At 34.2% G+C, this 15,959-nt stretch overlaps 1 protein-coding gene across 1 annotated transcript in view; it reads right to left on the reverse strand.

Moving 5' to 3' along the window:
* Window positions 1–11,168, reverse strand: part of SREBP (Sterol regulatory element binding protein) — a 65,867-nt gene extending 54,699 nt beyond the window's left edge. The window contains exon 1 of the mRNA XM_067278666.1: window positions 11,007–11,168. Within this exon, the coding sequence (XP_067134767.1) occupies window positions 11,007–11,118 (112 nt within the window). The 5' untranslated portion in view covers window positions 11,119–11,168. The remainder of the gene's footprint in view (window positions 1–11,006) is intronic.
* Window positions 11,169–15,959: the final 4,791 nt, after the last annotated feature.

Genomic DNA, 15,959 nt, shown 5'->3' on the forward strand with positions numbered 1-15,959 from the left:
TTACTATCTATAATGTTACTAAATTCGTTGCCCGATGAATATGAGACATTTCGAATTGCCATTGAGTCCAGAGACAGCATACTGAAGCCTAAATTGTTAAAAATAAAATTAATTGAAGAAATAAGACGGCAAGAGAAGCAAGAGTGTTTAGTCGAACAAAGTGCACTGTACATAGGATCGAAACAAAAGAAAAGTTCTTTCCGACAAAACTACCCAAAAGGAAATAATCGTTCTTCTTCACAATTCACAGGAACATGCTACATATATGGTAAACCAGGCCACTGTGCAGCTGATGTAGAAGTAATAACAGATATTTGCAAGGGAACAATACACACAAAAAGAATGATGCTATGGTGGTCACAGTACAAACGGCCCAACCTCTAAACTCAACAGACTGGTGTCTTGATCACGAAGCCACCACACATGTAGCAACTGTACGAAATTTAGAGAGATAAATCAAGATTTCCACAAAGAAAGACAAACTGCAGGAAAAGATGCATTAAGATCCGTTGAAACTGGATCAATTAACATAAGCGTGCTTGTCAACAACACCAAAAATACAATTAAGCTACCAGATGAGATAGCCATTCCAGATTTGAGAAACAACTTGATATCTGTATCTAAAATAACAAAACATGGATATTCTGTCACATTCAAAAGAGAATCTGCAACTGTTACTCGCCAAGATGGTTCCATCGCCTTGATAGCAAAGAAAAGAGATCAGCTGTACATAGTAGAAACTAGATCTAAGGCAGTATTGAATGCGAAAGAAAGTGACAATCTTTTGAGATGGCATCGACGACTTGGTCATCTAAACATCAACGATTTAAAGAAACTAGCAAGCAAAAAAAATGGTAGACGGAATAACATTGAAATAAACCCAAGATAGAATTGATTGTGAAACATGCTACAAAGGAAAGATTCATCAATTACCTTTAAGTCGTCTAACACGAGGGAGAAAAGTATACTAGAATTAGTCCATTCTGACACGTGGTCCAATGAGTATGGAATTCCTAAGCAGCTATAAGTATTTTGTACATTCATTGATGACAAAACATGCTATGTTGAAGTAGCAATGCTCAGACACTGATCTGAAGTACTCAATGCATTTAAACAATACAAGGAAAGAGTTGAAAACGAAACTGGTCAGAGAATCAAAAGGCTCTGTACCAACAATGCAAAAAAATATTTATCAAAAGAATTTACTAATTATCTTAGAGAAAAAGGAATATGGAGGCAGTTGACAGTCAAGCATACTCCTCAACAAAACGGAATAGCTGAATGAGCAAACAGAACTCTCGTTGAGATGGCAAGATGCATGATGATTCAATCCAAGGTACCTCAGAGTCTATGGGCAGAGGCTATCAATGCAGCAGCCTATATAAGAAATCGTTGTCCCACCAAAGCCTTGAAGAACTCCATTTGAACTGTGGACTGGAAATAAACCTTACATTGAATTTGTAAGAATTTTCGGTAGCAAAGCAATTGCTCTGCAAAAGGGACAGAAGAGAAATAAATTGAACCGAAGGGAAAAGGAATACATTCTAGTTGGCTACTCACAAGAGTCAAAGGTATACCGACTGTGGGAGCAAGGCACTAAAACTGTCATAAAGGCTCAAGATGTGCGATTCATTGAAAAATTAAAAACTGAAAACAAACAGGACTTGTTTAGTGCACCTTTAGATTTAACACCAACCATAAAAAACATTGAAGTTGATAAGAGTAATGTTCCTTCCACTGATATGCAAAATGAAAATATTCCTTCACATAATGATGAAACATTAGATCCACGACCAAAACGCAAAGCGGGACGCCCACAATTAATTAAAAGTGGAAAACCTGGGAAGACTAAAGAAGGTGCATAATGAAGTAGCAGATATCGCAAAATGTGATGAGTTGCCAGATCCTACAAGTGTAAAAGAAGCATTAAACCAAAGATAGAGAGGAATGGTCAAATGCCATGGATTCAGAGTACAAGTCCTTAATGGAAAATAATACATGGGAATTAGTCCCAAGCCCAAAGGACAGAAAAGTAATTTCAAATAAATGGGTATATAAAATAAAAAGAAAACAGGATGGCACCATTGATCGCTATAAAGCCAGGTTAGTTGCATGTGGACATGAACAGAGAGAAGGAATTGATTTTGAAGTATTCATTCCAGTAGCAAGATATGAAACAATCCAAGCATTCCTCACTGGGTGCGTAGAAAATGAAATGCATGTACACCAAATGGATGTAATTACGGCTTTCATACAAGATGACTTAACAGAGAAAATATATATGGAGCAACTGGAGCATTTCAAAACAAAAGAAAAAGATAAGGTGTGCCGATTAACTAAACCCCTATATGGATTTAAAAAAAAGGAAGACGCGAATGGTACAAGCGATTAGACAACTACCTCCTAAGCATAGGCATAAAGAGAACAAGTTCTGATCCTTGCGCTTACACCCAAAATGAAGGCAGAGACAACATTGTCATCATAGTTTATGTTGATGACATGCTAATTGCCTCACACAACTTAGAGATGATAAGAAAAATCAAACACATTCTTCAGAAATAGTCCGAAATGAAAGATTTGGGTGTAGCAAGTGAAGTTCTTGGAATACGGATAGAAAGAGAGGAGACTATTGGAAAGATCAAATTTACTCAAGAAAAGTATGCTAAAGATCTCCTAAAAAAATTTAATATGCAAGCATGTAGACCAGTTGCAACACTGATCAAATCAAATCAAAAATTAACAAGAGAGATGGCTCCACAGTCAGACAGCGAAATGAATGGAAACCACACAGAGAACTTATCGGGAGACTCCTTTATCTCGCAAACTCGACACACCCAGATCTGGCATTTGCAGCTAGTGTGTTAAGCCGTTTCTGCTCTAATCCAGATATCATTCACTGAAAATGGCCAAGAGAGTACTCCAATACATTCAAGCAACTGTAAATTACAGTCTAAACTACAAGAAGTGTGATCAGAAGCTGTGTGCACATGTGAACTTAGATTGGGCCAGAGATATTCACGATCGGAAGTCATCAGGAAACATGATAATTCTAGTAAACGAACCCATTAGTTGGGAATCAAGAAAACAAAAATCTGTTGTGTTTTCAACAATGGAAATGGAGTACATGGCCTATCAGACATGACCAAGAAAGTCATTCATATGAGAAGGATGCTAAGAGAAATGGGATTTGAAAGCTATGTGAATACACCAACGATAGTTCACTGCGATAGTCAGAGCACTATTCAGCTGAGCAAAAATACCATTCATCATGGGAGAAGTAAACACATTGATATCTGGTATCACTTCTCCCATGAAGCTCAAGAAAAGGGTGAAATTAAAACAGAATACATCCCTACCACAGAAATGAAAGCAGATATGCTAACGAAGGCTCTCCCGAGAAGCAAACAAAGTGAACGTCAAGCTGTTTGGACTAAACGAAGCCTAGGTAGAACAATCGGTAACTATTTACAATAGTGAAGACAGATAACACGGCGTGTGTGTGTGTGTGTGTGTGTGTGTGTGCGCGCGCGCAGTCGACTCTGCATAAGTTGACACTCCAAGAGGAAGTGAAAATGTGTCGAGTTATCCGATGTGACGACTAAAGTGAAGTTGGAAATAAAATCACAAAACTACAATTGTAGTGCGTTATACAGTAGTATAGGCTTACAATACATTGTTCCTCCATTTACAATTACTCTGTAGATGAAAAACTGAAAAATTTGTTTAGTGTTTGTTTTGAGCACTTAACTGTCTCGACTTTCCTTTTCAACGATCATGAACGCCTTGAAAACATCATCTTCGCAATTGTCAATTGTTGGCAAGTAACGTCTAAGGATTCTTAATGCCTCTAGTGTGAGAAAATGCAAAATTTGATTATGGTGTGACGTTGATGTAGATTGTATATTTTCTTTTTGTTTATTTGTTATTATTTTATACATAAAATGTTTAGGCATTTTTATTAATATGTATATATATTAATAATATTAATGTATTATTATATTATTAAATATATTAATTATATATTAATAAATAAAGCGATTCCCCTCCTAAAAAAAAAAAAATGAGTTTGCACCACACGTGCAGAGTAAATTCATTTTTCAGGAGGGGGTGACGACTTATCAGTGTGTGGGACAGCAAAAGTATGCCAATTTATCCAGTGGTGACAAGTTAAACGGTGTCGAGTAAACCGGAGTTTTTTTAACATTAATGCCTATGTAAGTCGATTGAGACCACAGAAAATGACTACTTAACTGATGGTGTCTAGTTATCCAGGTGACAACTTATGCGGACTCGACTGTATATATATCACAATGAATACGAGAGTGTTTGTAAGGAAAATTATCAAATGATTAGTTTCAGTGTATATGCAGACTCCGGGCACACTGATAGAGAGGGTGTTAGGAAGTTGTGAATGTGACCTTTACCCTTGAAATCGTAGCGCCCTTGAGGAGAGGGCGCTACGATTTCAAGCTATTTCAAGCTCCTCTGCTATACAAGGGGTGAGTGGAGTTATGTGAACTCTGTTAAGAGGAAGTGGTACTCCAGTCCTCACTACAGTTTGAACGTGTGTTGTGCTCTGATATACATTCCTTTTTATTCCTCTCATTCTTTGTCTTACCTCGACACCACTCTTCATCATATCCACATTCTGACAGAAACCATGTAAAAGAAAATTTCAATTTATGTTATATTGGTCTGATTTTTTCAGTGATAAATCTCTTCATAGGTTTTCATTGAAAATGTTGTTTCTGTAACTTCACTCACTTGTCAGTTAGAAGAAAAGTGACATAACATTATGACATGGACCCAATCATATGACACTAATAAACAGAAAAACAAAAAATGCATAAAACAAACTGTTTTGTAGAGTTAACCAATGGAACATTAAGAAAAAAAAGCACATAAATAACTGAGGGAAGGAATGAGAGAAAATGCCTACTTTAAAGTCTTAACTGGCAAAATCCATATGCTCTGACAGATTTAGAGTGGGTTGGTTGTACAGGCAAGTGACCCATTCAGCCTTCCAGAGCATCAGATTTTGCCAGTTAAGACCGAAGACTGCATTTTCTCTCGTCCCCCCCACTATCATTTACATTTTCTGTTTTTAAATGTTCCATCAGTTTAATTTGAATCTACATTCTGTTCTACCGTACAAGTTATTCTAGCAAAAATCAAAAAGACCAATTATCAAAAATGTAAGCATTTTTGATAATTGGTCAGTCTTATGTTTTTGCTTTAACTATATTTAAAAAATTGTTTACATTATATAATTTCAGTTTCAAAATATTAACAAATTAAAAAAAAACAGACAAAAAAAATCTACTGAATAAATGATTGAATGGATATGCAGTTCATACACTAAGACCAAGACACAGACAAGGAAAAAAAAAGTTTTGGCCAAGAGTTACTTTTAAAAACATATGAAACAAATTTGTAACATGTTTAAATTGCTCACAGAATGAACAGAGTATCCAATTACAAAATCATAAAATATATCCCAGTATTATCCTAGCTAGTTCAAACATTTGGCACGTCACTAAAGGATGCGATATAAATACCATGCTAAGCCAAAACATTTTTTGTATGTGGATTTAGTTACATTTTACACACAAAAAAACATTGTTTATACCATTAAAGTAATGTTTAACTATTAATTAACTAAAATTGTTAATTAATAGTTATACGTTACATTAAAAATAACTTTAAAATTATAAATTCTGGAGTATAAATCAAGTGTTCTGCAACCTTTTTTTAATGATGACCCTACTGTTAGATATAAATTTGTTATGATTCCAATTATTTTTTTAGTTCTAATCATCTAATAGTAGTGAGGGTTAATTGGTGATATAAAGATAGAAAAGTGAACCATGTTGTTGAAATGTTCCTAATTGCCAAAAGTCTTCCCAAAATCTCTGAGGTCACAACACAAGTTATATACATTTTTAATTTATATTGGTATGTATCTATCTAAGAAAGAAGCCAAGCTGATATACAAAAAGGTTTTGGCTCAGCATGAGATCTAATTGTACGTATGTTGAAATATATTGATATAACAATACATCTAATTGTATATATTGTATTGATAAACACTATAAAATTTATTTTGTACTTTAAATTAAAAAAAAATCTTTATTTAATTTTAACTAAGAAAATATCTTGCCAACTTGCTTAAAACTTCATAAATAAAATAATCGTGACACTGTATACTTCATATAAATTAAAATTTTGGCACTACATAATTCCATGTTTATTTCTTGATTTTCACATCAGCTGTTTGAATTAGTAATAATACAGAATCCAGATTAATTAGTCAATAATAAAACTATTTAACTGAAACACTATACAAATTCTTTTGCAACTGGAGTGGAATAATGAAATAAAGCAATGCAACACACGAGCAGTCAGTCTGCCAGGAAAGTTTCTTCCAGGAAACTTTATGGAGAAACTGGCACATATTTAGGTGTTAAACACAAGAAGAAACATTTGGAAAACTCAATTGTTTCTTCTCAGGTGAAAACCCACAATTAACTACCAATTTTCAGTGGTTTTATCCAGTTGACCACTAGTGGGATGACTTTTGCATGCGATTTAAATTTAAAACTCATATAAAAGTACTTATATATTTTACCAAGTATTACTAATGTCTTTTATTTAATAAATATTGGTGATACTTTACTACATTTTTACCTATAATCAGTAAATAAATAACAGTTAATTTAGATAAAGTTAATAATTTTGTCAAAAACTGAATCTGTATGTAAAAAAATAAATGTATTTGTTATATTGTGATATATTTTTAAAAGTTTAAATATATCCTGGTTTATTTCTTTAAGGTGTTCACATATATTGAATTTATTTATCAATTTTTGAATAAATTTATTTCTCAAATTCTTATAAATTACAAAAATAAAAAGTTATTGCAGATGCAATTTCATGATTTTTTTTTTTAAAAATTACTTACACAGGTTATTTTGAAATCAGATTTCAATTTTGTCTAAATATCAGATTGTGTATTATAAAGACAGGAACTAGATGTGTTATAAATCACTAGCACATATTAAGCAAATGACATGACAAATTTACTTGTTTGTTAAGTTACAGCAATGCAACACTTGGGCGATCTGCCTAGGGAGGATGCCTTCCGAGAAGTCTTTTAAGGATGACTGGCCCCTATTTAGGCATTACATATGTGGAGAAAACCCTAAAAACCCCGTGACCAGCCCCGTCCTGGCGAGGTGAAAACCCATGACTGACCTCCCAGTGTTCAGGGAATGAAACCACTTAGCCACTGGTGGACATGACAAATTGACTGTCAACAGTAATCTGTATATTCTACATGTGTATATATATATATATTTATTTTATATTTTCTAAATCATTATCATTGGCTTAACTCCTCTAAATATACAGGGTTGTTATAATTATTGGGGAGGAGTTGAAACAATGACAATGATTAAAAAAAATTCTCACTGTCTGATTGTAAGTGGATGAAAAAATAAGGTTTACCTATTGTGTTCAGTGTAGTTACTTCTAATTTTTGTTGTATATGTATTTTTATTTTTGTTATACATCTTGGGAGGTGGAGAGTTCTTCCAGTACAAAAATATCGGGGAATGTCTCTCTTCTGTCACTTATGGATCAACACCCACGAAATTGACCAATACTTAATCAAGTAGAATTTCCAATATATTGATTTAATTATTTTTAAGTATAAATTGATAAAATCAAAACAGATATGTCATACGTATTCAATTTTTTAAAGGAAATTTATGATCATTACACTATTTCTAAACATAATTTACCTTTATTTTATACAAAATTTCATGTCAAGAGATTAAAAATTTGATAAAAACCATCCAAAATAAACTTCTAATGGATCAAAACCCAGTTTAAACACAATTCATTTGAACAGACATTAACAAAATCATTTGTAAAGATTAAATATTTCTACTTAGTTAATGTTTTATTATAAAAATTATTGGGTGTACTATAGATTACTATCTATGGAATTTTGGGACTTTGAGTATATATCTGAACTCGGGACCGGGACAAGTTCAACGATACCCTACTTTTGGACCAGAGACAAAAAATAAGAAAGATATCATATTTACAATTTCTTGCCTTTCACAATGCATTTTACACCATTTTAGAGTTTTCCACTAGGTGGCGTTCAACCGTTTGTGCTCCTGACAGACCTCCTGGAGGGAGGCCGCCGAGTGTTTAACGTCACTACTTATTGATTCACGGTAGTTTTTGAACAAAAGAAAAAAAAAGAAAGTGGCGTTCGACTGTTCGTGCAATTTCTTGCCTTTCAGTGTGCTTTTTTGTAATGACTTGCAGACTTTACTGCAAGATGGCGGAACTAGCAACTACGGTGCTGTCTGCATGATAGCATTAAATAAGTATGATAGCCTAAAAAGTACGATAACTTTCTTATTTTTCGTCTCCAGTCCAAAAGTAGAGTATCATTGAACTCGTCTCGGTCCCCTCAGTTCAGGTATATACTCAAAATCCTGAAATTCCATAGATAGTAATCTATAGTATCCCCAAATTATTATTAGTTTTGTTGAAACCGTGTCTTCTATTTCTTTTTTGTTTGATGTCACAACTTTGTGAATTTAAAGACACTTAAAGTGTCTTTAAATTCGCCAAGTTGTGACATCAAACAAAACAATAAAAATTATTGATACAAATTTTATGGTAAGAGAAAATTAGGTAGAATAATAATATTTACTAAGAGCAAGGATAGCAAACCTTTTTGAATCTGCATGCCTTATAGTAAGCATACATATCTTTAAAAATGTTTGTGTGCGCTAAAGTTTAAGACTTTGAATAATAATATTTAAATAAATGCTTTAATTAGAGTAAATATAAAGAAGCTAATTGATGAAAAAGATGATCAGGTAATAAACCAAAAGGGTAATTAAAATATAGAAAAACAAGTGATAAACCAAAATTGTATATAATAGCCATAGGTTCCAAGGTTATAGCCATATTACAGCCCAAGTATTTAGGCAATCATTGGATTATTATATTAACTCATTAGGCTTTCAGATGTGTTTTATATGTATATATATACCTAGCCAGGGACAGCAATAGCTGGCTGACATAGGGTTGTTTCCAGCCAGCACTGTTAGTAACCATGGAAGGCTATATCAAAATTTAAATACTTCTGGAAGCGAGGGCTGGCTTGGGGTTCAGGTGGTGCAAGTGGTAGCACACCGCACGGCAAGCGGAGGCTGCGAGTTCAAACCCCCCTGGGTCAGTTATTTTATTCCAGAAGGTTCTAAATTATTTATTAAATTATTAAAATTATAATTATTAATTTAGATAAGAGATGGCACCTAACACTTACAAATTTATTTGTATTAATTATTTGATTATAGCCATATTATAGCCAGAGTATTTAGGTGATCATTAGATTATTATATTAACTCATCAGGCTTTGAGATGTATTTTATATGAAACTGTATATGTTACGTGACAGATGATGTCTCTCGGTGTGTCACTTTGGGCATGTAGCCCTACGTTTGCTACCCTTGAATTAGAAAATATATAATAGTAAGAGAAGAGAGTACTTTATAATAAGAGACGATTAAGTAGAAATTATTTTTAGGTTCTTTAGGCGTATATAGACACAAGTGAATGACAGAAAATAGAAATAAATATTTATTTCTATGTTTTATTTAATATATTTTATGCTCCTATGCATGTGACTCGCTACATAAATTTGTAATTTTCAAGTATGCTTCCTGTTCTATTCATTAATTCCTCTATAAAGCATGAAGATGGCCATTCGATATAGTCAAAAACATTCATTAATAAACATTCTACGTTTACTAGATTTAAGGTTTGTTGATATTAATTTTACTTAATACATCCAGTTTTAGAGTATTTTCATTAAGTCCATTTATTTTTAAATCAAAGTATTTAAAAATTTGCATTTGTATCTATTCCAAAATATTGGTAACTGATATATTATTACAGAAGCTCCTCATTACACCGCGCACAAAAACAGACAAACCATAAAGCAGGTGGCACGATATAACCGACATATCGACTATGGCACTTTTGTATTTGGGAAAAACGAAAAGTCACAAACAATATAATGGGGTGCAATATAATGAGGGGCTATATCTCGCAAAAGGTCACTTGTAGAGGCACGGTTCCTTTGACTTCTTTGTTCCTACGAATATGCTGTACAGCAGGGATGGGCAACCTGTGGCCCGTGTTCATATATTTTGCGGCCCGCAACGCATAAAACGTGAATAAATATATCAATTTCCCAGCTTAAGGAAGTATGCAGAAAAAATTCAAATGTTATTTTTACAACTTATGTATGTGAATAGTTTTTCTCACAATGAATTTAGTAAAAATTAAAACAAGAAACCGGCTAACAGACACATCAAAACTAATTTAAAACTAGCAGTAACAAATATTTATCCAAATATTTCCAATATATTATGTTTACATCAGTTCCAGAAGCTAAATTAAGTATACCTATGCTAATTTATAATTATATATGAATAAATAATTCTGATTTACCAACATTTTTTTTCTCTTTCTCTTGTATGCAGCCCGCATCAGTTCAAAGTCTTAAAATGCAGCCCTTAGATAGAAAAAGGTTGCCCATCCCTGCTGTACAGCTCTGTTAAAGTTCCAAATGTATCATTCAGAGTTTGAATTGAGCCAAGATTAAGTAGACGTTACTTTTACGTTATTTACACACATAAGCAAGTGACCTAAAAGTAACTTCTACCACTGATTGTGACTGTCACTTGACATTCCAGTGTTAAATACAATTTATATCACATCTCCTTCGAATTTAATTGTATATTTCATTAAAGAGTATGTTAAAAATTAAGTTTTTTAAGTCTCTGAACGTCAAAATCATTAAGTTTTACTCAAAATTGCGCGGAATTTCAATCACGACGGTTGTTTACATGTAGTCATTTTGATAAAATAAATGAATATATGCCATAAAAATGACTTGTATAAACACATACCATCTAATTCTTCAACTGTTCTGTTGTCATATTCATTGTTGACATTCCCGGGTTTATCTAAACCCATTTTTGAGTCGTTCCTGAAAACCCAACCACCGCTACTGGGATCCATCTTCCTTCAAAACGAAGGTAAGGTGACGTGACTCCACCAATAGGAGCCAAGTGTGACGATCGGGTGATATAGTATGACGTAACCGCAATTGTAACTGGAGTGCACGTGTACTTATGAGGAGCTCTCTAGTGTGAAAAAACGAAGTAAGAAATAGAAAAAAACAAATAATTTTGCCGAATATAAATTAAGAACGATTTTTTCAAGTAAATAGTGTATTAATATCTCAAATATGCTTAAATTGATTACTTGTATAATATAAATAATATTAATGCGTTTTTAATAATTATGTGTTCATTCGAGGTAAGCGATTGGTTAATATGAAAGATTTCAGTTTCCGGCACGGTTATTGGATAATATGGTTGGGTAATCGTTTGGTATGGCCTTTCGTTTTCGTTCTAGAAATAACCGCTTTCCATAGGGTGGCGTTCCGATTGTTCGATAGGCAAAATTAGCAAGGGTTGTGTTAGCGCGTATTCATTTTAAGTGTTCTTGTGTTTGTTTAGTTATTTCAGTTTTCTTTTCTGTGTTTTTTGTAATATACGATTGTTAGATTCGGCTTCCTATCGTCTATCTTTAAATTGTTGCGGCAGAAAATCGTTTGTTTTTACGAAGAGAGGCGCGTGAATTTGAAATTGGTGGATTTCTTGAATAGACACACACATTCATGCCTGTAACCTTACAGAAGAATGAATTGCATCCATCCAGCAGTAATATTTATACTTATATTATTACAGCTCTGTTGTCAGATTCCCACCTAACAGATAACTGAATGGGATGTGAAAGTGTCGGGCACGGAGTTGCTGTAACATCACGATTGAAGATCTTTGCAGTACCCGAATATTGCACTATTTTGCAAGGTGGAGAAACGAGGTGTTCGAGACAAACCAGAACACTAAAGCGGCAAGAAACTTGTCTCGTGTACATTAAATTCGTAACCATGATAAAATTTCGGATACTGTTACGTAAATATTGCTAATAAACTGGACTTTGAACTACAGTAAAATGTGAGGACCCAGACGAGGTCCGAAATCGCAAAAGTGCAGAATTCTGTTGTGAAAAAATAACGATAAATTATATGAGAAAGAGAGAGAGAGAAAAAAAACTCTTGATCAAAACAACGTGACGAAAAATGTAAACAACGAGTCTCGGGACGACGTCAACGCGAGTTAAACGACCTGTTAATGTTCAACCCAAAGGTAGAACTCTGACACGCGCTCATAAATAGGTATAAGTTTGACACAAGTACTCAAAAAAAAAATTCAACTTAGGAAAACAATTTCAGAAAAAGGGAAAACATTGGAGGGATAGAAAAATATCGCGTGATCGTTAGAATTCCAAAATGACATCAATTATAAACAACGGATTAAATTATGAGTGCAGGTGTTGTGGTTCTATCAACAATCTCCGAGCATAGTCGACAAAGGGTGTCAAATAGACACCTCGAATCGAACCTCTCCCGCGACTCGACATGGTCTCGTTTTGCGCTTGGAAACAAAGGGGAGACCAATCGGGAAGCGAGGAAAGGGACGAGGGACCAATCCGAAAAGTGGATAGTACACGAGAAAAACGTACAAAAACTGGGACTTCAAGGTCAAAGGAGGAATCTCTTCCGAATTAAGAACTGTCTCCTATGGATTAAGCCGACGATGTGTATTGTGCCATCGCCCGGAACATCTCTGTGTATCTCCGCTCGTCCCCATCGCTCGAGACATTTCTGGGTATCTCCGATCGTCCCCATCGCCCGACGGTCCTTCTCGTCCGCCCGGGACTGGATTACGATCAACCAACCGAACTCTCACGTTTCGGAAGATCGTCGAGATTTGAAATAGTCTACTCGATGTAAGCATGAGTTCGTCCAAATAAACGGTTTTCGCACGTAAAACACTTGTTATTATTTGCCTCCTTCGCAACCGCCCACATACACGGTTTCCCTTAGGCTCGTTCTGACGCGGGATTAATAGCAAAACCTTCTTTAAAGTCGGCAAATCTTACAAAAACATGTTCAGAACGGAACCTTAACTAGGATATCGCGCGACTTTGTCGTATCGCAATAGAATTGAAGCGGAGCCAAAGAAAAAAGCCGTCTTTGCACTTGTCAGGCACAGAAGAGACGTTTCTTGTAGTTGATTGACGATTGTAAAAAGGCGAACTTTGCAGTTATTGCCACGAAAGACACTATTATTGAAACTACCAGCCACGGGAAAGGCGATTCTCGTATCTACCGGCCAAATAAGAGGCGATCCTTGCACTTTCCGACGCGGAGAGGCGATCCAAGAACAAAGCAATAGATGTCAATTGCTTTGTTCTTGTGTTTTGTTTGTTTTTGTGTCTCTTTTCCGTTAGCGGTACGCAATTCTGTGTTTTATTTGACCCTAAATTTCGTTAGGCGAGCTCAATGGCGTCAGGGTGCAGGGGTATTGTCCATTTTACCCCATTGTAAATCGAAAGTCATAGACCGCTATTTTTTACATTTACGTAGACCCTTATAACAATCTTGGGTTTCTCATTGCAACTGATGGAAAGTGGCAAAGTTTTATCAAAATCGGCCCATCGAATTTTGAGAACGAACTCAATTTTTCAAGTCTGCAGACGACGTGCTAGCCACCTCGAGACATCGAGAAACTTTGTCGCTGCAACCTTGTTTCTCGAAAACGAAGACATGAACCCCTATTTCTTATTACATTTTGGATTCTTCATCGCAATTAAAGAAAATAGAAAGTTTAATCAAAATCGATCGATCAGATTTTGAGATCGAACGCAATTTTGTAAGCCACATACATGCAACTCGACTTCGGCGAAAGAATCTTTCCGGAAAGCAAAGTATTCTAAATCTTAAGATCTCGATTAATTTCCTCCTAATCGATGTAAAATTAACGAGAATAGGAGAGAACGAGAATAACTAATATTTCAAATGAGTCTCGTGCGATTTTTGGAGGTGGACGAAGCGATAAAGACGTAGAATTTAAAAAGAAAATCATCTTTTATCTTTCTACGGCGGACATTGTGCAAGGATTAAATGCAGAAAAAAATTTATTTATTGAATTCCGTACTCAAGAAAATGAGAAAAACAAAATTTAAAAAAATATCAAAAGTCTAAACGATTTTTTAAATTTTTCTTCACATTTTTAAATTTATTTTTATTTTTACGAAATTCAAACATTGTTGCCGCGATTTTTAACTTTTGTTCGAAATTCCCTCAGGAGTGGCACTAAGTCTCGGTTCATATTCATTCTATACATAAGAATTTATTTAATAAAGAGGTTGAGGCTCACGTATTCAGCCCAAAACGTGAACGGCGGACTGACGAGCGCCGCCATTTGGCAATTCTATAGAGCTAGTGGAAGGAACGGCGAAACTAGATTGAGGCGCCTCTAGCGGCGACGCCGGGTAACAGAATCGGGGCTACAAAGGCAGCCCAGTGTTTTTTCACCTAGTACTTTTGTACTAATCTAATACTTTTTTACTTGTTCCAGTACCAAGATACCCAACACCATTTTCCTAGTACTATTTATGAAATCCTAATATCTTTCCTTTCAATTTAGTACCTTTCAAAACATTTGTTTTAATTCTATATTTCTATATTTTTCTACTTTACTTTGGCAGTAAATAGATGTTTTTATTGCTTCCTCATTCGAGTGCAGCAGTTGAACGTATTTTTTTGCAATTAAATTTAATAAAAATTAAACTACAAAATAGAGTTCTTAAAAGCAACAATGATAAAATGTTACACTTGGAAACCATCATATATGTATATGATATATATTCCACGAAACCTATAAAAAAATTGATACATTTTAAAAATTTTTTAATGAAATTTTTCGTCATAAGTGCGAATGGTCGTAACTCGAGAAGTGACTGTAGATCATTGGAACTGAGCAGTATTAATATTCTTATATTTATTATACTCTTAATTTTGTACAATTTAAAGGGTGGTGTGGAAGAAGTAAACTATATATCTATTTCATGGTAAATAATGAAATTTGTAACTAACCATATACAGTCAAACCTGTTTTTATGCGCTCTTTTTATGTGCGATTTTTATTTGTGCGATTTTTTTAATGCGAATTTTTAATTTGTGCAGTATAGTTGGCGACTAGTCTCGTGCGATTCGTCATGTCTCACGTTGACTTATTATAGCTAAATAAACTTATTATAGCATAAATGCACTTATTATAGTAATATTATTGCATGAATATGCGAAAAATGAAATAATTTACTTTTTAAGTCAACAAAACACCACCTGGACAAAAATATGTAAAACAGACCATAGACCAGACGATGCAGTCAAGTGCTGACATCTGTTGTCAATAAATTCTATTTCGTACGGTTTTGAGTTATTTTCTATGTGAGACTTTTTTATGCGGCCCTATTGACCGCATAAAAAAATATTTTTTTAATTGTGTTGCGAAAACTATTTTTTACAGCCAATCGTGAAGTTTCGTGCGATTTTTTTAATGCGTTTTTTTTAATGCGGTCCCTATCCACCGCATAAAAAACAGGTTTGACTGTATATATAAAGGAACTTCAATAAGGACCATAGCAATAGCTAATAGTATTGTATTAATAGGGAAATTCTTATCCTCATTTCCTCAAAATACTAATTTTGCTTCTTACTCCTTTCTTCCACAGATCTCGTAAATTCAAATATCACATCATATGCCAATTAATATCTGTCAGATTAATAAAATAACATAAAAAAGAAAATTACTAAACTTTACATTAGAGAACTAAATTTAAAATAGAGCCAACTAAGGTTAACAGGAGATTGGAGATTGGTTAGAATGCGACACATCATTATGTAATTAACCTCAGGAATTAAATTGCAGTCAGCCATTTCTCTT

This window comes from Centruroides vittatus, unplaced genomic scaffold (assembly GCF_030686945.1).
Source record: "Centruroides vittatus isolate TY-2023 unplaced genomic scaffold, ASM3068694v2 contig_817, whole genome shotgun sequence".
In the NCBI taxonomy this organism is placed as follows: domain Eukaryota; kingdom Metazoa; phylum Arthropoda; class Arachnida; order Scorpiones; family Buthidae; genus Centruroides; species Centruroides vittatus.